The sequence below is a fragment of the Falco biarmicus genome, chromosome 4, assembly GCF_023638135.1.
Source record: "Falco biarmicus isolate bFalBia1 chromosome 4, bFalBia1.pri, whole genome shotgun sequence".
Taxonomy (NCBI): Eukaryota; Metazoa; Chordata; class Aves; order Falconiformes; family Falconidae; genus Falco; species Falco biarmicus.
Window position 1 is genome coordinate 3,630,350 of NC_079291.1, and position 24,903 is coordinate 3,655,252.

General features: G+C 36.2%; 1 protein-coding gene across 6 annotated transcripts in view; it reads left to right on the top strand.

Annotated features, from left to right (window-relative positions):
* TAX1BP1 (Tax1 binding protein 1) overlaps positions 1-24,903 on the top strand; it is a 65,783-nt gene that overhangs the window by 27,461 nt on the left and 13,419 nt on the right. For 4 of the 6 annotated variants that reach the window (XM_056335414.1, XM_056335415.1, XM_056335416.1 and 1 more), the window contains 9 exons: positions 8,244-8,392; positions 8,525-8,615; positions 9,951-10,136; positions 13,397-13,624; positions 14,939-15,085; positions 16,308-16,401; positions 17,599-17,717; positions 18,964-19,089; positions 20,825-20,896. In XM_056335414.1, the coding sequence (XP_056191389.1) occupies positions 8,244-8,392; positions 8,525-8,615; positions 9,951-10,136; positions 13,397-13,624; positions 14,939-15,085; positions 16,308-16,401; positions 17,599-17,717; positions 18,964-19,089; positions 20,825-20,896 (1,212 nt within the window). The remainder of the gene's footprint in view (positions 1-8,243; positions 8,393-8,524; positions 8,616-9,950; positions 10,137-13,396; positions 13,625-14,938; positions 15,086-16,307; positions 16,402-17,598; positions 17,718-18,963; positions 19,090-20,824; positions 20,897-24,903) is intronic. The other 2 variants (XM_056335418.1, XM_056335420.1) reach the window with 2 other exon arrangements.

The following is a 24,903-nucleotide window of genomic DNA, read 5'->3' on the forward strand; positions in this document are numbered from 1 at the left end:
TATTTTTTGGAACGTTGAACTGAGGTAAAAGTTTAACTATTTGGAGTTCTATTAAAAAAAATCTCTCAATATACTTTAGAGCTTACTAGGCTAAAGAAAAACAATACAACAAAACAGCCCATAAGAGAATATAATTATTGTAAATGCTAGATATCTTTACCTTTGTAGTTTGAGGAAGATGTGTTAGAATCTTTATTTCTGTTAAAAAAAACCATAAGATAAATTTGACCCATGTTACAACCTCTTAACATACTAATTCTTTTTCCTTTTTGCAAGTACTTCCATCAGAAGTGCACAGATAGTATTTCTGCTTGTTCTAAGAGCCCTCTAAAAAACCACAATAATACGAAGTACTGTATTTAAAAAGCAGCAGTTGGATGAGCAAAGAAAGTGGATACATCTGTACAGACTCATGCATCTGATTGTAATTGAGTACAGAGCTCTTTATGCTGCTAATGTATTGGCAACTACTATTTGTTTATTACCATTTGTATTGTGACAAGGGGGCCGTGGAGTTATGTACCCCTTTATACAAAATACTCTTCAGGCTGTCCCTTTTTTAAAACCTTACTCAGTTTCTTCGCACCAAATAATATGGGAATCTGAGCTCATGTCTTTGTGTTTTGATCAAATGCATTATTAAGCTACTGTATATTTTTGTAATTGAACAGAATGTAGGTGACAATGTTAGATGTCAGCAGATTAATGGTGGAAAAGCTCTGAGTTCGTAATATGAAAATGTTTTGTTAAAAAATACAGTTGTCTTAAAATCCACTTTTTATTTATGTTCACTTATATGTCTTTAGGCTACTTTCTGGTATTGATTTTTCAGTCATTTGTTTTCACAAATAGCTTAGGAGTAGTTTGGATCATTGAGAAATACCTGTAGAAAAACGAATTTCTTAATATAGACAGGATAGTTGTTGACAGGAAGTGTAACAGGTATGTTAGTGATTCCCTACCACTCTTATTTGGTCTTTCTTTCCCACCTAGTTACTATATTAGAATTCTGGGCGGTGGAACTATAGTCTTCTCTGTCTGCTTGTTGCCTGGTTGGGATGCTTTGTAAGTGGTTCTTTAGAGGCTCTTCCGGAAAACATTAGGAAGAAATAAGCTAAAAGTAGATCAGTCTTTTTAAGAACATAGCATGATAAACCGTCTAGTCAGGTGTAATACAGTCAGTGTTCCACGAAGTTTGAATATTGGGCTGCATGCATGTTTTTAAGTGGTGAAAATATTCCTGTTTCATGAGATTTTAAACCAGGTGAGCTGTGTTTGTAGTAGTTGAGACTGTAAGGACCACAACAAACTGCAGATTTCTGTTTACTAACTGCCCTTACTGTTCAGGAGGTAACAGTTGTTTGTTGCCTTCTTATAAGATAGCTGTCTCATTTTCTACCAAAGATAGGCACAAGTGTATTCAAGACATAAGTGATAATGTGCTATTAGAGTTGTTGAAACAGCTGGCCCTCTAAAGGACTACTTGTCTCTAAAGGCTTCTATTTTTTTAACTTTGTGGGGGTTTTGGTGGTTTTTTTTTCTTAGTATTTTATCACGTGGGAATAAAAAAATATCTGTATTTCTGATTTGTATTCAACTCAGGCATAGTTTTCTCGGGTTGTCATCGCCGCCATCACAGAAAAAGACTATCTTTTAATCTTTTTTTTATTTTTTTATATTTATATATATATATTTTAGCTCTGTGCTAGTCGCTGTTTTTGCTCAGGGAGAGCATGCTCTCCAGTCCCACTGTTTTTAGTGTGCACTTGGTATGTTGTGACTATTACCGTTGTGTTAATTACTGCGCCCTGCCAAAGCTTAAGATAGTGTAGAATTTGGGACAAACTCAGTCGTTTCTTTTAGGTTGATCTTTTCCAGTGGCTGCTTAATGCCGTATGTAGTTGTTCTGACAAGATCAGTTTAGGGAGAGGGTAAGATTTCCCTTCTTCTCCTGCCCCCCAACATGCATGCTCTTTTTAGAGTGTTCTGAAAAGCACTGTATTTTCAGTTACAGGAAAACAGTATTCCTCTGCAGCATTTTTCATGCTAGTTAAACCATTCCTAGATTCCTAGACTCTTCTTTTTTTTTTTTTTTCTTTTTTCTTTTTTTTTCTTCCCCAGATGACATTAAATTAGCTCTTACAGAGTGTAAAGGTTTAACTTAATCTGCAGCAACCCTGTGTGGGAGTTCAGAGTAAACGTGAAATTATTGGAAATATTTCAAAAATGTCACATCTCTTTCCTAACACTCAGTTGGTGTTTCAGAGTTTTTTTTTCTACTAAGATGTTCCCTGATAGCATACTTTTCATCAGAATCGTGCTGTATATACAGCTTGCAACTTTACTAATACAACACTGTTAAAATAATGATGTAATTACTCACTATGATTATTTTATTTAAGAAGATGAGACATTATATATTGTCACCAGAACTGTTTCAGGTTGCTTTCAATGTTTCAACTTTTTGTTTGGTTTCCTACTAAGATAATCTGTTCACTGGTAGATACTAAGTATGTTGAGTCACATTAGTAGGCTGCATTCATCTGAATATATTTTGCTTTTGGAGAAATTGAGAACACTGACCCAAAAACATACTGTGTTTTTATCTAAAAAAAAATTACGGTAAATATTTCTAACCTGTATCTTCTACATTATGAATCTAAAAAATATATACCTGTGTAAATAAGAACACATGCTTTTTGATCTTTGTTCACAGTTTTGTGTGTACTTAACTGTGTGTAAGCTTTCTGGCAGCAGTGCACTTGTTTAAAGATTTAAGCTACTGTTTTAAGTTTTAATATTGCTGTGCTGAACAAGAGAAAGATGCAGTAGCCATTCTGTCAGTCTTTCATCAGTTGCTCTTCTGACACTGCAGGATTTTGTGAAAACAGGTTTTGTAGCTTCGGTAGACAGCAGAGCTTGCAAATGATGCTTTTGCAATCGTTTGTCTCCCTCTAGTGGGGCGAGAGCACTTCTGAACCGATTTCTTTGATGTTACAGTGGTGACAAGTCTTAGTCTTACTCCTGTGGCAGTAGTTTCCGTAAATGTTTAACCTGAGTCAAAAGCGACAGTCTTCTAGATTACCTGCTCATTCTTTGATACTGTGAACATTTGAATAGTGTTTCTATTAGGACATTGGCATAAATTGAAGCAGAAGTGAATGTGCTAGCTTGATAAACTTGTTTTTCCATGCTTTTTTGAAAGTTAAGTTCACTTTTTAACTTTTAAGAAGTGGGCTAATTCATCTATCAGATGGGGACTTCTAGTAGGACATCCATCTAAATTCACTTTTTACTGACAGGTTTTACCTGCACAGTGGCTTTATTCATCGGAGAATTTTATTCACATGTCAGGGATTCATGTAAATTGGCTTTTGATGCTATTTTATAAGGGGAGTTTCCCTGGTTAGTGGCAAAATGCTGGTGTGCAGTTGTGCAGTCAGCAGTACAAGTACAAGCAAAAAACCAATAAACCACCCCAAAAACAAAAACCCAAACAGGCCCCTAAAATCCTATCCCCCAACCCAGAAAGCACACAATAAACACACACAACCCCGCCAAATTCTATGTAAATAATGATTTAAAGATAGAAATCAAACACTCAGAATTGCTCAGGTTGGCACCAGCAGCTATAGCACCCAAGGGTGCTATAAACATCCTATGAAGAGAAAACCCTGTTTTATGGTTTTAATGACTGTTCTGTGTATGAATATGTCTTAAACGGGATTGAACAAACTTATTTGAGGTATTCTGCACTTCAAATTATGTATTCATGAGAATATCGCATTTGCAAATGGTCAGCTTATAGTGAAACTATGTTTTAAGAAATTAGCTTTCTGAAATGTAAATGCATGCTGCAAAGTTGTAGTGTGTGTAAATATTTCAGCTGCCTGCTGCAAAAACTTGCACATCTGTAGTTTTCGTGACTGTAATTGGGTGACTGATGTTACTTAGGTGAACTTTTAGAGTTAGGCCTTAGTTTTGTAGAGTTTTGATCAGTTTAACAATGTTAGTTGAAGAGATTAACACAATTAAATTACTGCTGCTGTGATATCTTAGGTTTTTGGAATAAAGAGACTGTAGTGTTTTTGAAACAGTATTTCTATTGGCAATCGTAGTCACAAAAAAAGATCTAATTGAGCTTAGTTGGAATTGGTTTACTGTTTTACTTTACTGAATGCTTAAGATTTATTTTAGAAAGAAAAATTACAACTTGAGTTTTCCATTCAGAACATTCAAGCCCTGTGTTACGAGCACACTTGGATTTTGCAGTGGCTGCAATGGTACTATGCAGTGTTCATCGTTTCTCCCCAGAGGTCCTTTAAACAGAGTATGATGTCAGCCAGGTGTTTTACATGATACAGTTGGAGCTGCTATGATGTCAATGGGATAAACAAAAAGCTCCTGCAGATAATTCATCCAGATCCCCTAAATTCTTTACAGGGTCTGAAGCATAATGGATCCCCTGACATTAAATTACATCCAGATAAGTCAAACCAGCTGAAAAATGCTGCTTTTTTTTTTTTGTAATTACTTTGCATTTGGTGAATTTCTCTTTGGTTTCAGAGTTGCATAGCTTGTTTATAACCTTTAAATTCTTCTTCAATACAATGTATGCATTCTGTAAAAAGTAAAATAAAGATTGCAGATACTAGCCATTAATCGAAGGTGAATGCTTTAGGTGTGGAATGGCTTTTGAACAGTGGTTAGGGAGTTTTACATGTTATGAAAGGGGACGATGCCATACTGCAAGATGTCACAGCTAGAAACAGTCTTGGGTTGTATTTTTCAAGTATCTTATTCTGTTGGATCTGCCTTAGGTGTGTTTGAAAAACTTATTGTGTGTGTTGATTCACAGGAAGGGATATGTGTACCACTTTGCTTCCATTAACTGGACTGTACTCTGAGATGTTTTACGGGAGTTGCAAAAATCCATTAGAAGTAAGAAACAAGTAGGGAAAGCATGTTGTTCCTTGTTGAACATACATATTTTTGCCCTGGTTTTCTATTTTACAAAAATAAGAATCTAGAACCTTTTATGTCCATTCCATTTTCAAGTGAAAGATTATTAGTACTTTTGCAGCACAAGTTTAACAAAGAGATTTTAAATGTTTCAGGGAAGAGCACAGGCATGATCTTCGCATATCCCTTAGATAGAGGTCATGATAGTTTTATCAGGTTTGAATCAGTGTATTTATGATTAGGTGATACAAACCTGAAGCAACTGATCTGTAATTCAGAATTTCTTGATGTAAAAACTCTCTCCTGGCAGCTGCTTATAATGCACTGTAAACCAATCACATTATGTGCAACAGCAGTTCTTTGCAGGGGGAAGACAGTGCTTCCTGGGATTGCTATAAAATTATTTTTGAAATAATCAGTCTTAAATCTTTTGCCAATTTAGAATAGCAGTGAAGATTTTGGTGCCCTCATCTATCTTCTCATTTCGTATCTGAAGGTACATCAAAATTTTCAAAGTGGAGTTTCCATTCTTGGGGAAATAAATTCACTTGACAATTACATTAAACTTGCTTTGTTTAATTTCACTGGTGAGACTCCTAGTAGTTACAGGAGTTTTTGTTTTGGTAGCTTTTTGTTTTGCAGCAGTGAGGCTGACTTAGGTAACTTCAGCTGCTTATTCTGACCCTTGTGGTGCAGTTTGCTTCCCCTCTCCACTCATAAGGCTGTTGCATCTCTGTGGGGGGGGCTGCGGGGAGCTGCATTTGTGACTGGATTAAAAGTACAATCCTGAGTAAAAATAACCTTAAAATTGTTGAGTGTTTTTAAACCAGTTCATTAAAATTGTTCATGCTCTTGCTGTGCCTTTCTTTCTGTTAAAAAAAGTAGAAGAAAAGGTGTAATATTTGTAGGTGTACCAGAGAAATTAAGTAAACAAAAATGACAGAAAGTAATTATCTTTCTTTGTAATAGAGGTTGTACATGCAGTTGATGTGTTTATTATATTATTCCCCTCTATATTTCTCCTGAAACACAGTCAACTTTTACCTGTAAAATAGTCTTAAGAGCACTCTTTTCAAATTTTACAGGCTTTGAAACTGCTGTAACCAGTGTATGGGACTAGGATTGCAGCATCTAAATTGAATTGCTAAGAATTCTGTAAAATAACAAGTCGTCTCAAAAAATTAATCCTTTTTTTTCTCCTTTCAAAACTGTAGACTCTAGTTGTATCTAAACAAGTTTATTAGGTGAGAATCTGTTAAGTATGGAACTCTTACATTTTAATACCATGTCCCTTTAGAATACCTAGCAAAGCACTATCAATTGTAATGCTGTTTGTGGAGTGAATTTTTTTCAGGCTATTAATTCCTTTTAATATATGTTACCTTTGGCAGGCTGTTTGAACTGTTTGTACAGTTTGTATATATAATGTATCAGATTAAATTCTTTTGAAGGCACTTGGGTTATAACAGTTACAGTTATACCAAAGTGGTGTTTAGAGAAAACACAGATATGCATTGAAACAGACTTTTTACTATACTAGGCTTTCAAAACAGGGTAAAGTAATTAGTCTCCACTGGACTAGGGAAGGACAAGCAGTTATAATGTGTGTTGTTGCTGCTGGTTATATGGCAAGTTTTACTTGGAATATTGACTTTAAAATATCCTGCCTTCAGTAGACCAAGTACGTATATTTTTGGTTGCAGGAAACTGATAGTTTCTCAAAAATAAAGACCTTATGAAAATTGTGGGTCATCTTCCTCAGTGCTGTTTTCAAAAAAGATGTTGCATTCATGATCCCTTGAAATTCTTTATTATATTAAGGTATATAATAAAGCCATTTAGAGTTTAACTAGTTGTAATATATTAGTCCTCTTCTCTTTTTTTTATAGCATATATAACAAAGAAAAATCTATTTTATGTACTGGTATACATCAGGTAAAGTTGCCACGCCTCACAATTCAGTGCCACCGCTGCCCCCCCCCCCCCCCCCCCCCCATTATAATGCTGAAACTTCTGTTTTAGTTACTTGTAAAAGTGGGGCTTAATTGCACTTGTGAAAAGTGTATTTTGACAATTAATGAGTAAAACCAGTCCTCAGAATATTTTATTGTACTTAAAGCATCGTTAGTTAGGTTGGAGTCTGGCCAGTAGTTGTTTTCCATAAACTCTGGTTGATGTGTTTCTCTTGATGTAACAGTACAGTCGTCTTGTTTTAGGTCATTAAGCTTTGTTTAAAACTGAATAGATGAACTAGTGCTTTAATCTTCCAAATGTAGAGCAGAAAGACAACTTGTACCTTAGTGTCTGCGCAAACACTGTAAGTCATGCTGTACTCTGGCGTGTTAGTCAGTCTGTCTTGACCTTGTTTACAGTTTCATTCACACCACAGGCATGGTTGATATTAAGCTGAGCTTTATTGGATTTTGGTATCAGAAATAGTAGCATATTATCTCAATATCTACTTTAGTGTTACTAATTTTTTTCTCAAGAAAACAGTGTTATATTGAAGATAAATTTTTCTGGGTATTTGAGATAATCTGTTTTTAAGTGGCTGTTTTACTGTGGTGGTGGTTACATTTAGCTGTCCACTGCCTTACAACGGTATGGATGTTACTGTCATTAGATAATGAATGTCATACTTAAAAATGGCTTCCCATCTTGCATCTGTCAACTTTCTGACAAAGGAATCTGGTTTGAGTGTTGTCATCATCTTCTGTCTCAGCTTCCAATGTCCAAGACATAAGTCCCACAATTCTTTCATGAGCTTCCATGAGCCTTGTGAGAACCTTCCATATGTTCTAGCTAGAGACTGTAGCGTAGTAACTAGCTCTAAATCAAGGAGTTCTTCCGTACATCTTTTTCCTTTTGCCTGCAGTTGTCTTCACTGTGGCTTTCTTAGCTGGTCAAATGCAAACTCTCCTTTTCAAGTAAAAGAAAGTACAAAGGAAAATAGAAGTTCTTTGTTTTCTAGATAAGGGTGGTTTGCGGAAGGGAGATGGACAAAAGATATGAAATAAGCTTTGTTTATCCTGTATTGTTTGAAGTCTTTGGTAGTCTGTGTAGCTGAATGCTTGCACAAACCCAAACAATTTAGTGACTCCTTATTAATAACTGTGCATTTCAAGTTTAATATATTTTTATGATTTTATATATACTTGAAATGGTCTTGTACGTTGTAAGGAAGAAATCTAATGACTGTAGTTTAGCATTAATTCAGATAGCATGTTGTAGTTCTTAAGATACGCATTCTTAAATTACATCTATTTGCAATCTTTTTAAAGACTAATATTCAAGCATCAGAAGGTCTTAAAACTGAAATTGATGATTTGAAGAAGAAGCATGATGAGGCTGCTTCAAAAGTTCTCCAACTTGAAGAAGATATCATGACTGTTACTCAAAAAGCCATTGCAAAGGAAACAGAGTTAGACAGGTATTTAGTGATATTGTTCCTTCTGTATTTTACTGTTTCTTTCCATAAGTGTTTTTTAAAACTAACAAATTTTAATGTATGCATTTGTTTCTGTATTAATAGTTCTTTATTATTTACTTGTCAATGTCTTAGTCTGAAGGACAAACTGAAGAAAGTGGTGCTTGAGAAGGAGCAACTTGAATGTGTGTTAAAGACAGAAAAGGATGAAAAAGAACTTTATAAGGTAACTTTATTCCCTGTATCTGTATATACACTGAAATGAAATGATTTGAAACAAAGGTAGTAACGTTTTATGGACTACTCTAATAAATTGAATTTGTTAAGGAAAAAAGGAAATGTGTAATTTCTGTGAACAGATTTTAAATACAGTTACAGATGTTCTCATATAAAAATGAATGAAGGAAATAACATCTGAATTCATCCCATGATATAAGAAGGTCTCTAAGGAGGAGAATGGATCACCAATTTGTTAAAATGCAGGCACAGTAACAAAAAGTAATAGGTGCTAGTGAGGAAGTTCTTTAGTTATACAGTGCATCACTCAGTAACCTGTTTTCTTAACACACTTTTTCCATAAGTAAATTACTTTTTACTCTTAAGTCCTCTCTCCAGACTGTGTTTTCTAGATCCCTATTCTTGAGTCTTGTGCATAACTCTTGATAAGCTTTAGTAGGATCTATATTGCATTGATTTTTTTTTTTTTTTTTTTTTTTACTAGCATAGCTGATTTCTTTTGCTGGTATTGAGACACATCCATATTTGAAATAAAATATGGTGTAGTCATTCCCCATCCACCATCTGTCGTCCTGCTCCCCCCCCCCCCTCCCCAAGCAAAAGAAATTTTATATGCTAAAATAATAAAATCCTCAGGTTGTATGAAACAAAACAAAACCAAGTGTATTGAAAAGATTATTTCCGTTCATAGGAAAATGTTATTATGTGGCAATATTCAATATGCACCAGAAGACATAAGATCTCAAATCATCTTTCACAAGCGCGGAATCCCTTTGTAAATAAGCAACATGGATCTTCTAGTCTTTGAGTGGACAACACTTGACTGCAATAGTTATCCTTTATTGGGCAGAATGTGATAGACTCGGTGATACTTTAAAAACAGCTCTAGAGTTTTTAATTTGCTGTCTTTGGAAATTAATATTGCTGCTGTAGTCCTGTTTGCGTAGATGATTGCAAGTAGATAATTTTAGAAGTGCAATTTCTCTTTAGTTTTCTACAAGTAATTTCATCTTTGCTTGTCCGTAGTCCAGCATTTGTGAAGAGAGGAGTGAACTCTGAATAACTTAATTTCATGTAGACAGAAATCAGGGCCTTAACTTCTAGTTGTGAAGTGTAGCTGTTGTTAAACAATCCAGTTGGAAGAGTTCAGGCCAGAAAATTTGTCCTGGAGGGCAGTGATACTATCAACTGTTTAACTTATCTCTTTAGCTGTTCTAATCTGTCTCAGACATGAGTTAGAATTTAGTGAACACTTAAATGGACAGGTGAACAGTAGTTTTCGTAACGTGGAAGAGGAGTTTGACATTTTTCAGCATCATTACAGATACACTTGAAGAATACAGAAATAGAAAACACCAAACTAGTAAAAGAAATCCAGATGTTTAAGAATTTGGATGCAAACAAAGAAAACATGATATCGTATTATAAAGAGGAGGTTGGCAGATTACAGCTATTTGTAACTGAAAAAGAAAATAAGAAGAAAGCTTTTTTGCTCTCCTCATCAGACAAGGTAAGCATTACTAATATAATTGGCCTGGTTTAAAATAAACGTATCTAAGGTTGTATGTGTTTGACAAGAGAAAGGAGGAACTTGAAGATATCACCAGGGTGTAGGCTGAGAGGCAAGAGAATTACGATGTTCTCAGTAGATGCAGAAAATGAGTGAAAGAGTGAGTTCTATTTTAGTTTTACACACTCTGAGCTTGTTGAGGTCTCTCACGTGATGAACTGTGAGAACTGTGAGATGAACTATGTGTGATTGTGAGTTCAGTAAAAGTGGTGCATTCCTCCGAGTTGCTTTTAACTTCATGAAAAAGGAAAGAGATTAAGGAAAAGAGGAAAGTTAGTATTGTAGCTATATTGAGACTGCAGAGGTGATGGAGGAGAAAATAGATGTTGAAAGATGTGCTGAAGGACTTGTTAGGTAAATGTACTGTCAAGATACAATGAAGTAGAACCTGAGAAAGGATAAGATACTATGTAAGCGGACTAAATTGACTGAGAACTCAGCAGTAAGAGTGTCACTAGGACTTCTAAGTAAGGGGCGACTTTATGCGGTGTGGTAACACTGTGGTTAGCAAGCATGTGGTATAGTAGGAGGTTGAAATTGCTGAAGAACTGGTATCTATGCTGTCCATTGTTCAGGTGGGGTTACTTCAGACTAGTTATTATGTGGTGCTATGGTTAGATGTATTTGACTTCCATGACAAGGTTTTGGTAGTGGGGGAGGGGGTGCAGGGTTGGATTCTGTGAGAAGCTGCTAGAAGCTTCTTCTGTGTCCAATAAAGCCAATGCCAGCCGACTCCAAGATGGACTCGCTGCAGGCAAGGCTGAGCCCATCAGCGATGGTGGTGTGATAGCATATTTAAGAAGGTGGGGGGGAACCCACAAACCTGGGCAAGAGCAATTGCAGCTGGAGAGAGGAGTGAGAATGTGAGAGCAACAGCCCTGCAGGCACCAGGGTCAGTGAAGTAGGAGGAGGAGGAGGCGCTCCAGGCACTGGAGCAGATTCCCCTGCAGCCCGTGGTAAAGACCATGGTGAGGCAGGCTGTCCCCCTCGGCCCGTGGAGGTCCACATTTGAACAGGTATCCACCTGCAGCCCATGGATGACCCATGCTGGAGCAGGTGGATGTGGCCAAAGGAGGCTGTGACCCGTGGGAAGCTGCGCTAGAGCAGCCTCCTGAGAGGACCCGTGGAGAGAGAGGAGCGAGTTTGCTGGCAGAACCTGAGACCCCACAGGGGACCCACACTGGAGCTGCCTTTTCCTGAAGGACTGCACCCTGTGGAAGGGACCTGTGCTGGAGCAGTTCATGAAGATTTGTAGCCTGTGGGAAGGACTCACGCTGAGAAGTCCATGGAGGACTGTTTCCCGTGGGAGGGACCCCATGCTAGAGCAGAGGAAGAGTGTGAGGAGCCCTCCCCCTGAGGGGGAAGGAGCAGCAGAGACAATGTGAGGTGAACTGACTGCAATCCCTATTCCCTGCTGTGAGGAGGGAGGGAAATTGAGCTTGAGAAGAAGGGAGGGGTGGGGGCAAGGTGTTTTTAAGACTTGGTTTTTGTTTCTCATTATCCTACTCTGATTTGATTGGTATTAAATTAATTTTTTCCCCAAGTCAGATCGCCCATGACAGTAATTGTGAACGATCTCTGCCTGTCCTTATCTCCACCAACAAGCTTTTCATTATATTTTCTCTCCCCTGTCTAGTTGAGGAGGGGGAGTAATAGAGTGGCTTTGGTGGGCACCTGGCATCCATCTAGGGTCATCCCACCATACTGGAATACCCATTAGGTGTTTGTTCCTGGTGTACATCTATCTTGCTGTTCTGTTTCATCCAAAAGGAATGCAGTTTCTGTGCCCTGAGACTGTTCTGTCCTGTGATCTACAGTGCGATAGGTAATAATGGAATTGACTGGGAGTTTGGCTTTCAGAAATACGCTCTAGATCCAAATTAGAGTTTAGACACAGCCTTTGAGGCCAGTGTGGGAAAGTCAGATTATGCAGGTAACTCTTACCTTGTGTAACTTGACAGTCTTCTCACAGAGAAAGTAATCTAGGTCTCGAAAGAATAGAAATTGTTATAGTAATGTCAGTTATAAATGTAAATTTTTAGTAGAAGATAGTGCTGTTGAGAATGGAAATAGCAACAAAATGAAAAGGACGTGCTATCTTGCTTGAAGTTACGGCTTACCTTGTTTTAGTCTTTTGACTGCTCTGCAGTTTTGTATCTGAATGTGTTAAGCTACTACTGTGTTTTACTTTGAAGTAAAAACAGGTAGTGGTGTGTGTGTGTGCCGGTACTGAAGCAAGCAAACAAAATTTATTAATCTTGAACTGCTTGTCATGTTTCTAGTGGAATCATTGATGGTTTTGTCTTAACTCTGAAACTGCAGCTACTTATTAAAATAAGTAACTGATGCACCATGTGCTGTAAAAATAGCTAAGGGACAGGACTTTAGGGCATTTCTTAGTCCATCCATCTTCATAAATGTTTATAAAACATATAGTATTCCTTTGGACTTGCTATTACCAAGTGATTATTCAAAAATTAACAAATAACTGATTAGAGGTACCTGAATTTTCAAGGATATGAGATGATTATGCCTTCAGGAAGCACAGAGGTGCGAGTAGCTTATAGTAGCTTTGAAAAACACTTTTTTGGTGTGTGTGATCCTGGGCTTCCCTGAGGAATGAGAGGCCAGTAGTGCCACTTGGGCAGTTGGCTCTTGGGCTGCCCTGTGGAGTTGCAGCAGTGCTGAGAGTCTTAGTGCTGCATGCTACAGCTTGCTCTTCTTTAGTTTCTCATCTCAGTTCCTTCTAAAAAGCTTGTTGTGCAAGATCTTGGGAGATGGAGCTGTGAGAAAACCATCCCAAAGCTGCTTTATAGTGTCTTATGTCAACCATGACGTAACTATGGTTTTGAAATTGGATGTTGAGATGTGCATGTTGAGAGTTCAGTGACTGTAAGAACAAAAATGTTCTGGAAAACAATTTAAAACTAAAGCTGAAAATACAACAAAAATCCAGCATAGATAAAATCGTATTTAAATTTTCCCTTTACGTCATCGTGAAATGCGTTTGCACGCCAGTGTTAGCAAAGGCAGCAAATGGGGGAAATGGTACTTGTGTACTAACTTGAATTAGTGGTTTTGCTAAAGTCACTAGAAAAATCATGGTTTTCCTTTCAAATGTTTCCAATCCCTATACCAACATTTATTTAAGCTTTAGATTAAAAAATGATGGATTCTTTTCCCTTTCTTCTCTTTTTTAGGAGGATGCAAGTATTCTAAAAGAACAGCTTCGGAAAGCTGAAGATCAGATTCAGGCTAGCAAACAAGAAGCTGTCCTAATGTCAAAAGAGCTGAGTGATGCAGTAAATGTGCGAGATAAGACAATGGCAGATCTTCACAGTGCACGTCTGGAAAACGAAAACCTGAGAAAGCAGCTTGCTGATGCTGTAGCTGAACTTAAAAAAATCACAGCTCTGAAAAATGAACAGGTAAATTGTCAGTATTTAGTACTGAAGTTTGTCTGTATTTATAAAATCTGTCAGAGCTAGCTTTGCTAAAGTTTGGAAATAAAATATGTTTCTTGATAATTTTTGCTAATGATTATCAAATTATTTTTTGGCAGTCAAGATAGGACCTTAATTCCAGTGCATGTTAGCTCATGTGGAAGGTTGCTGAGAAAGGAGGTTTCTGCTACTACTTACAGCAGCTACCCCCTCCCCCCAGTTATTTTCACTGAATAATACAGTATTTATCTGTATTATTTTGAATACTCTCCCTGTCATCATTCTTTTCTGTGAGCCATGGTAGCATTGAAAATTTATTTAGGTAGAAAGAGATCGATTGGTAGAATTTTTTTGTAAGGTTCTTTCTTCATTGATGGATTCTGTTGATTCTTAGAAGTCCTTCCAATATTTGTGGTCAAAGTTAGCTTGCTTCAGTATTTATAACTATAAAAATATTAATATAATGGAAACTGTGTTGCCTGTCTTAGTCTTAGATAAAAATCTAGTGAGGTAACATAAGTTTCATCATTCTGACTTACATGAGCTTTGTACCAGATCTTCCGTGACTGCAACTGTATTGGATTAATTCACTACTAGGATTATTGTAATCATTTAGAGGTTTGAAAAAAAATCCATTGAGCTGAACAGTAAATAAAATAGTGTAGCAAATATAAAGTGAATAGTACAACTCTCAAATGAACTATTTAAAATGCTCAAGAATTACATGTGTTTTCTAAGAGTTTCACTTACTTACAATGTATTTGAAATGCATCCTGAAAGAAGTAGCAGATAATCTGAATTACTTAAGTTACCAGAAAGCATCTGAATATGGCATATATCCAGTTGGTAAATGTAATTCCTTAGCTTGTGTATTGATGTTACAGCTCAGCTGAACCACTTCCAGTAGAAACATAGTGAGTGTGATAGAGTACAGTTATGGTCTGTCCATTTTTGCCATGTGGCTCTACTTGTCTATAAGACAGCTAGCACACCTTCTGGAAGGTGTTTGGACTTCTGGTATACATTACTCAGCCCATAGAATAAGAAACCTCTTTACCTGACTCTGGTATTATACCAGTGCCTATTTACTGGATCAGTGTGTCCTGCTTGAATGAAGTTCAGCACAGATGTGGTGTCTTTCTGTGCTCTGCTACCGTATTCCTTTCCTTCCCACAAAGAAAATAGGAACTTCTTCTATACTTACACAGAGCATTATGCTTTCTTTAATTGAAAAAAGGCTTTTTGGGAAATAGTGTCATTTGAACAAAAGGGAGTACAGCTTCTAATTTTGTTATTAAGGAAGCTTCAAACACAGTAGAGCAGGAACTGCGCAGAGAAGTTGAAGATCTGAAGCTTCGTCTGCAAATGGCTGCTGACCATTACAAGGAAAAATTCAAAGAATGTCAAAAACTTCAAAAACAAGTAAACAAGTTTACAGAACAGGCAGTAAGTAAAACTGGAAAAATTGCTTTTTATAACTTTTCAGTAACTATTTAATTTCCTTCTGCAAAACCCAGTGCTTTTTAAAAGGAGTAAAACATGCGGTAAGCGATGGCTCTTTAATTTACCATTTTCTTCTGTAAAGCCAAATTACTGCTATGATTCTTGTTTGATAGCTGTTGAAACCAAGCATAGGATTTATAGTAATTGGTGTGTGTAGAAAGCTAACAGAGTTTGGATGAACCTGTAAGTGTGCAGTTGATCAAGGAAGAATTTTGAAACTGAAGCAGGGAAAAATCCATACTTACCATTAAAAAAAACCCAGACACCCAAACCCAAAAGTAAGTAAATGGGAGAACTTGTAAGTGCATTTCAAAGTGGGGAAAAAATTTCTACAACACTGTATATAGTTGTATTCCATATGTGTTTGTATTCTTACCACTTTAAGCTTTGCTCCCTAAGTTAATGAGGCTTTTGCAATGATGATGTGAGTCTTATGCCACATAGTAACTGAACCTGTCAGTGAATTTCAAACAGTTTTGAGAGCAGAGTTCTTCAGAATTCTCTGGAAACCTAGTGGCTGAGTTGGAGAGGAGCTCAGTGGGGAAAAGGCATATGAGCAATGGCAAAGTGTACAAATGTGAATTCTTAAGAAAAACAGACAAGTATTTCTGCTACATGCAGAAAAAAATGGGGTAGTTACCCAGCTTTGATCCACAGGTTACTTCAAAGTTGTCTTCTCATCCAGAAGGTCAATGGTGAATGAGGTGTCATATCAGAATGCCTGTGGCTTTTCTTTAAAAGTCGTCCACTTCTTTGGCTATGTTGTACATCTGATAACGAACACCAGATTTCACTACTATGACACCAGAAGTCCAGCACTCATTAGTAATACAGACTCCCATTTTCTAATGGAATATTAGATTTAAGTTGATGGATTTAAACGTAACCAATTCTCTAGAAAATGAGATTTTTCTGATAATTTGCTTAGAAATTACTGTTTCTGGGGGAAAAGAACTTTATAAAGTAAGACTATAAAAATCGTAGTCTGGGGCAATTTCAGTGTTAGAGGAATTAAATGTGTTTGTGTATTTGTTATTACCTCCTGTTACAATGAGAAATTCTGTCTAGTCCAATTTTGGAGGTGATGATAGTGCAAGATATATGTTACTTTGTGCTTTTAGTTTTCATTTAATTAAATACCAAACCAAAATTTCTTTTCACAAAGAAAATTGCAGGGCATCAACAGAAAATGACAGATGCATCTAACATTGAGACAGCTACTGCCCTCCTTACAGACAAAAAGTTGTCTGCATCTCCAGGTATCAATAGCTTAAATTTTGTCTGCTTCTCTCAGCCCGAAAGTGTCGTCTCCGTGAAGTAGTCCCTAATAGTATTTATAGTACAAAGTAGGTGTATTTGTTCTATTGTAGTTAGAACAATGATTAGACGTGTGAAAATTCATCTAAAGATCCTGTGTCTTTTGATAAGTGGTAATGTTCATAAATAATTTCATGTATCTTTTCAAAGCAATTCAGTTGATATTTTTTTAATGTCAGTAGGACTAAACTCTTGAATTTCTGCTTGGTAGTTAACACAGAGCCAGTTTTGCCAAACTAATAAACAATTTCATCAAAAAAGAAAAAATCCTCCCCAAATTTGCAAATTGTATGTAAACAGCATGGTAATTCTGCAGTCATGTTATAATGACTATCCACGATAGCATCCTATTGTAAATTGGAATCCACTCAAAAGTTCTGATTATGTGATGGCAAGGTCAAATCTAGAGACTATTGTGATTTATAAGCACTAGTGGTTTATTAAAAAATATTTAATTGGGTTACGGTTTTGTAAGAACTTAATAGTTCATAAAAATTAATCTTTTAAACCATAAGCATATAATAGGTTAAAACTAAGGAAGAAACTCTTCACTATGAGGGTGGTGAGGCACTGGGACAGGTTGCCTGGGGGAGATGTGGGTGCCTCATCCCTGGCAGTGTTCAAGGCCAGGCTGGATGGGGCTTTGAGCAACCTGGTCTAGTGATAGATGTCCCTGCCCATGGCAGGGGGGCTGGAACTAGGTGATCTTTAAGGTCCCTTCCAACCCAAACCGTTCTGTGATCCTATTATTCAATTTAAATTGATAAATGCCAGCAGATGCTGACAATTTTGTTTGTGTTACTTTATAATTCACACATTCTTTTTGTTTATAGAGACTATAAGGATGTCTGTCTGTTGTTTGTTCCCCCCCCCCCACGTTGACCTTTGTACTATGTATGTGTACATTTACGTTTATCTTCAGTGTGTGAGAGAACAGAATACAGACTTGTCAAGTGACTGCTGATCTTGCATATCGCTAGCCACATGATACTGATTGTCTCTGATAAACTATTTACTTGGATAACATGGAGCACTCTGTTCTTGATGCCCTGTCAAATTTGGCCTGTCATCTCTCTTGTACAAAATTCATGAAAGAAAAAAAACACACCAATATTACTGTTTTTCTTCAATGTCCACAGTTAGCCCTATTTCACCTGACATAGTTTCGGAATTCGTGGTAAAGGAGCAAGTACGTGAAATGAATAAAGAAATTGCTGAGAAAACAGAGAAGTATAAGAAATGCAAGCAAATGTTGGCAGTAAGTAAATGGCTGCTTCGGAAAGCTGAACAGAAAGTAGCTATAGGTGCTAAGTCTTAAAACCACAAAGCCTACCCAGCTGAGTTTCCTTGCTTGTTTTTGTGTGATACACTATGATTATGGTAGAAATCTCAACATTAGAAAACATGTTTTTATTAAGTCAGCTCTCAATTACCTGTGGTGTTAGTCTCCAGACAAGGACCCCTCAGGAGAACCAGTAAAACAAATGAACAAAACTACAACTACTTCTATGCTTAAGGTTTTGAATACTTTTTTTCACTATATTGTAAGTGTAGTTGCTTTTATAAATCAAATACAGCATGTTTGCTGTAAGCCAGCTGATACTTGGAACAAGTATAGCAGGGTTTAGCTGATAACCCTGTTCAAGTGTAACTCCTCCAAATCCCACCGTCCTGGGCTTTTACAGTGTTTTGATGTCCAAGTGGGTGTTGCCTACTGGCTTGGTCTCAGTCATGCGTGAAGGCATTTGTATGGGTCTCTGGACCAAAGTTGGCACTAGTGCTGTAGCCACGTTAGTAATGCCCTTCAAATATTAATACCTGATAGTACTAACTTGAATTTCTTTTAACCATCTTGTATGCATGCATGTATGTGTGATGATGGAGCGTTGCATCAGTGATGCCGTTGAAAAGTTGACTGTTGTAGAATTCTTTAAGAAATGCTTCCTGGGTGTTGTCTTGTTTCCGTTCATCTTGTTTCTCTTATTTATTACAATGAGATTATTCTATTTTAATGTGCTCTCCAGGGTGTAACAGCTGTCCTGTAATTCTGCTCATTACTCTGTGTATGGAGAGCCTGTGTTAGCTTCTGCTGGCTGTTTCTTCTATAATGATGCTTGAGGAAAGCTTTGCCTCTGACCTTCTGGATGAAAGATATTTAGGCTGTGAAAGTTGTACGGGGAAAGGTTTTGTACTGAAGTGAGACGCTTGGAAGGGTAATCATTATTATAGTGTAGTGTTAGGATACAAAGAAACTTGAAACTGTGAAGCTGAAGAGGACTGTCAGCTCACTGAAAACTCAGGCAAGAAAAAAAAATGTTTTGAACATCATTTATGCAGTGGTCCTGTCCTCTTTAAAGTCTTGAGTCAGGCTTTATTTCTGGGTGAAGCCATTTGTAAATGGTCTTGTTCTAAAAGCATGGAGTTACACAGCGTCATTGTTGGGGGTGGGAGGGGAAATCTCTTAAAATTGCAAATACTTCATGCCATGGTATGAACTATTTTAGGATGAGAAGATGAAATGCAGCGTTTATGCTGATGAACTAGCTAAACTGGAGCTGAAGTGGAAGGAACAAGTGAAAATCAATGAGGGTATAAAATTACAGCTAGCAGCAATGGAAGATCAGTATAAAGTAAGTTACAGATTTTGTTTATGACAATGAATGGTAATCTATTCTTAACATAGTGCTCATTTCTAATAGTTCAAGTAATGAAGAGTTTTAATGGGGAAAAAAACACTAAATGTATCTTTGCTGTAAATAGAAATTCTGTTTTGCACTTGTAGAAACGACGCAGTCTTGTAATGCTTCTTTAAAGTAAGACGGATCTGCTAAGTGTATTACCAAATGGCTGTCTTTTAATTTTGTGGATTTAGACGAACCTCTAAATGACATTAATCTTTTATTACAGGAAAAAAAGGGCTGGAGAGTTCTGATTTCCTGTTGCTTGCTCTAATACCAACAGGAATATTGATTGGCATGTTTGTCTAAAATCTTCATAGTGCATGCTGCATTACCAGTGTAGCAATACGCAATGCGTTTTATCTGAATTAACTAGTGATACAAAAAATGAATGATAAATTGTTTTTAAAATCATCGTGAAAGAATTAATTTTAATTTGGAGGATCTTGACTTAGTAGGGTGATGTAACGTGATAGTAATACATCTGTTGAAGTGGCTTTTTGGATCAACAAGGACAAGATAAGAGCAACAAATTTTCATAAGGCCAGCTTTTATGCTTGTTCTTAGGCTAATGGTGGTAGTGTAGTTAGAATACTCTCTGTGGTCTGTTTTTTGCCCATTGTGATGAACAGGGATTAAGTTGAACTGTTGACTGTATCAGTTCTAGTATGAACCTCTTTCCGTTAGAAATTACAGCACTTTTTCTTTATAAAATACTGAACTATTCTACAGCTCGTTTCAGCACTCTGTAACCTGGTGCTTTTTTTGACACTTTTCAAAGCTCTAATTTCAATTTTACAAAATTGACTCTTTCCAATTTATTTAATTTTACTAATTAGAAGTGATCGGGTGCCATGCATAACTTAATTTAAAATAAGCTTGTTTTTAACTTCTCAACAGCAGGAGTAATAAATAATTGGTTCCAGAACTGAAAGCATTTTGACTGTAATGCAAAACTTGTTATCATTTAAGAGGGTGCAGGTGGTGGAGAAAAAGCGAGCTTTTCTTCCCGGTTGGTAGATTGCTCTCTGATCTGTGCAGAGTATTGAGCTTATATGCTAGAAAAAAAAAAATAGAGAGGCAGTCTCCAAAGTAACCAGAGTCCAAATAATATAGCCCTTCGTAGAGAAAGATCATTTTGAAGTAGGGAGGAAGCCTGGAGGAATTGTGGAATGTGTCAGTTGCATCTCCTCCCAGTGCACTCAACAGAGACACAAGGTAGATGCTCATGAAAGAGATTTAGTGTATTTGAGGCAGAAGGAGGGTTTGGTTCTCTCTGTTTTGTGGTGGGACATAAAAGCTGGAGAGACATGAGTGAAATAAATCACTGAAATACCAATGGATTCCTTCAGAAATAATGAGGTGAGGCTTGCAGACCTTCAACTGTTTCTGGGCAGTGATGTCCCTCCTGCCATTTGTATCACTGATACTACTGCTCATTTTTAAACTAGGATGTTTTTAATTCCACAACCATTTTCTCAAAACTGGCAAGACAAGGCTGCTAATCTACTGTTCTTCTCCAGTAGATAAACTCAGGGAGAATTGTTGTTTGTTGCATGTAATTATAGTAGACAAAATTACTTTCATCTGAAAGGTAAACTGAATCACTGAATTTTGTTTTCACAATATAAAATTCAGGGAAATGGTTTTTGTTCACTAATACAGGAACCTTAAACTTTTCATATAGGTTCAACTGGCAGAAAAAGAAAGACGAATAAAGGAACTGGCATCACAGTTAGAACTCTTTACCAGTGAGAAGGTATTGTCAGGATTCCTGTTAAAACGTTGTAAATTAACACTTCGTGGCTCTTTGGTTTGAGGAATTGCAATATATTTTAAAGTGAGAATTTGTTTTCTCTTCGAACATACATTTAGGTAATTTGGATATTTGCCAAAATGAGTTAGCATTTTAAACTACAAGCTCTGTTAGTAATACTAATACATTTTTTAAAAATGTACACCATAGTACACCAGCTTGCCAAAACTGACTTGGCTTTTGAAAATATTGTCATTTATTCTTTTGTAATAATGTTCTAGAATATTTTATACATATAATCTAACAAATGTTTAGTGTCAAAAATTATTTTTTTGTTCCTGTCTAGAATGATACTCCATCCAGGATGTAAAGTAATAATTTGTGTTTGAAGATAAGGATTACTCTGTGTGAATTAATAATCTGAGATTGCAGCTAGCTGTACAGTTCACAGAACATAGGAATTCTTACCAGTTTTTGTTCTGTATTCCTTTCTCATCTCAGTAGCATCGCTGTTTTTCTGCAAGTTTTTCAGTGGACTTTCAGCCTCCTTCTTGCTTTACAGCTCTTACCTCTTAATGAAAGTTCAGCCCTGTTGTGTCTAGGGGCTGATACCAGCTTAGTGCATGTGCTACTTTGCCAAGTAGAAAAGATTATTATTCAGGTCATGCTGCAGCCTTTCTCTCCTCTAAGCAGTCATCAGTTAACAAAACTTGCAGGAATTTAATTTCTTGGAGACTCTCTCCCCCAGTGCTTCCAGGAGTTACGGGCTGACAGGCAGCACAATTAGTAAACCCTGTTCCCTTTGGAATCCTGGCATAAAGCATGCATGGTACATATCTAGCTTGATGGTTTTTTCTATCACTGGTTAGGATTACTTTTGCTTTTATCCAATGTTGTCCTATAACTAGAGATGTAGACATTTCAGCAGTATAATCTTCACGTTTTCCATGATGTGTGCATACAACCAAATCCTTTTGACATCTGCATTTCTCTTATTGACTGCTTGTAATAGTAAGAGCAGCTTGACATGTGACACTAGTGACTTCAGTAAACTACAACTAGAAAAATATCTTTATCAGAAAAGATAGATACATAAACAGTACTCTGACTTTTAGATACGTGATAGAAAATGGACTGCTACTTTCAGGAGTTCACTGTCTAATCAAATTCATTACCATTACTTTAAACCAGACATTCTGAAATATTAATGCTAATGTTCTAAAGTTGGAAGTACCTCTAAAGATTTATATGGCAATTAATTAAAGCGAAGTTTTACTGAGAACTAAGAATAAAATGTCTTTGTTACATTCAGATAGTATTGCATGATATTGGGGAAAAGTTAGGGTTGTTCAGATTACTGAAAAGATCCAGTATGAACAGATACTTTGTAAAACCAGGACTTTGCATACTCTGAAGTTTAAGAAAATTTCAGATTAAGCTAGGTAAGTATTCTGTAAAATTCTGGATTCTCAAGTGTTGGTAGTTAAATGCTCCTTTATTTTTTAATCAAAGATGTATTTTTAAATAGATCTCTCATTTTTCTAATTCAAAAGAAAACAAAATAGGAGTTGAGTTTCAATGAATCTAGTTGAGCTGGGGGGAGTAATTTTTAACACCACACACAAGAAGGAGAGCAAATGTAATAATAATGTATGGAGCTTGTAAAAGCTTGGAACTTTGTCTACCAAATTTATAGATATTTACATTACAAAGAAGAATCAAAGTGCCTTCCTAGACTGGAACCATTATTTAAAAGGTTAAGCATGGTATAGTAAACAGTTTTTCAATTTATACTCCATTATCAGTGTTTGTTTATAAATGTCACTAAACACAGCATGCCAAAAATGTTCATTTGCTGTCTTTTCAAACCTATAAAATTACTTAGTTTCTATTTTATTTATGTACTTCTATAGCCTTTGATTCTTTCTTTAGATTTTTTTTTTTAATCGGTCTGTACCCTAGCTATCCAACTTCTGACTCAGGCTATTTTACAGCACCTTTTTACAGTCACTTTGATCTAGATTCTGTTTTAATCTTATATGATGCTAAAATTAAAGTATTAATACCGCTGCCTCTCATTCCAAACTGCTTCCATATTGCAGAAGAAATTGATTTTAAGAAGGAAAATCTTAATTTCACTGATAATTAATTGTTCCTGCTTTGTATTGAGTAAAGATGAATTATTTAGATTTTACATGCTCACTAAAACTTTAAAGATGTAATTCTAACCATTTAACCCCAACCATTTCAATCATATATGCAATTTAGTCTGTAAATCTAAAGTAATGCTAGCATAGTTTTAGGTCATATCTGCAGGAAGATATTTTACTTGGAGGGTGTTAGGCAGAAATTGTGTTGTCCTGTATTGGAAGTTTTTTCTAAAAGAAAATAAACACTAATGTGTTTATGGCCAGTGTGCCAAAAAAGGTCACTTTCTGGAAGCTGCCTTACCATTTGTAGATACCACTCTTTTCCTGTTTGAAAATGACTTTAAGATGTTGCTGTTGGAGTCTAAACATTTTAGGCCTGAAACCTGATAGTACATGTTTAACAATAAATGTATAATTTCTGTCGTCTTTCATTTGAGTGGTGTTTCGTTTTCAGCGTATTTACGGCTACTTGATTTTTGCATTTCTGTGTTCTAGAGTTTGGGCTGAAGTTTGCTTGTTTTTAAGAAACAACGTATTGAGTTAAATAGGTAGTCGAAGTCTTGGCTTTGAGTTTCAATTTAAAGTCTTTTGGGGAAATGGCACACTTCCATCTCTGAGTTTTTTGTTGACATTACATTAGCAAATATTAAACATGAACCCAGAATAAAATGCTAACCAGAAAGAACAAAATGACTGGAAAGCATACCTCTCTTAACAACCTCTTGTTTTTAATGATTTTCATTTTTACATCTCAGATTTTTTTTTCTTGGTTCTGAATTGTAAATGGCATATTCCTTTGGATATTCTTGGCATACATGCTCTCTCTCCCTAAAGCCATTTTAATAAATGGAAGGATGAGGAATACTTTTCTTTGGATAAATTACAGCTGATGCACTGACCACACTTAAGTCACTTTAATTGCTGTCTTTTAACATGCACACACACATATATATAGGTTTAGATTTTTAATGGTTTATACATTATGAAAACCCTTTAGTAGTTTATAATAATAATCTTTGTGGATTATATTCAATAATCTAGTGTTTTAAGTATATTAATTTTTGTAAGAGTTCTGTTCGAGCTTTTCTGAAATAATTGCCTTTCTGATACAAATATTTGCAGAACAGAATTGCGTAAAGCATTTAAGCCCCTCAAATTGAACAGTTTTATATTTTATATGAAAACACTGAGTTTTGGAAGCAAGCTACACACAAACCCTCACTGAGCTGTAAATATACATATATAAAGCAGGTGAGGATATAAAGAAGCAGGAAGAAGGATGAATTAGAACTTTCCTCGCTACATTCATAGAGGGCAAATTATTTTTCACAGGAACTGTAGTAACTTTGAAATCTGTGTATGAAAATACAGCTTCTCACGGATTGAAAACCTCATTTGTCATTTTAGACAAGTGTGGTTTTGTTCTGTATGGTGCTTGTAGTATGAATATTACTTGAAGCAAGTAACCTCGTCTGGATTACCTTTATGAAAAATAGCACTAATTTATATTTGTTAATATAAGTAGAAAATACCAACCTTGAGTAGTCATTTTACTTCCTGGAATCAATTGTCTGAGTTTTATCAAGGAAAGAGAATTAAGCAATCAGTCTAGCAGTTAGTGCTGAGTTTGTTTATACATCCAGGGGCCGTTTTATGATTGCTTAGTGCCATGACCACCTTACCTAGGTTATAGTACGGAATAAATTACAGAAAAAAAGTACAGATAAAGCAAATTGTCTTCAGTCTGACCTACATCTAAGTGTTTGTTATCCCAGTGTTTACCTAAATCCTGTTGATGTAAAGTATCTATAATATGGTCTCCTTTAGCTCCTTCATCAAGATTAAAATCTTGCCTGGAAT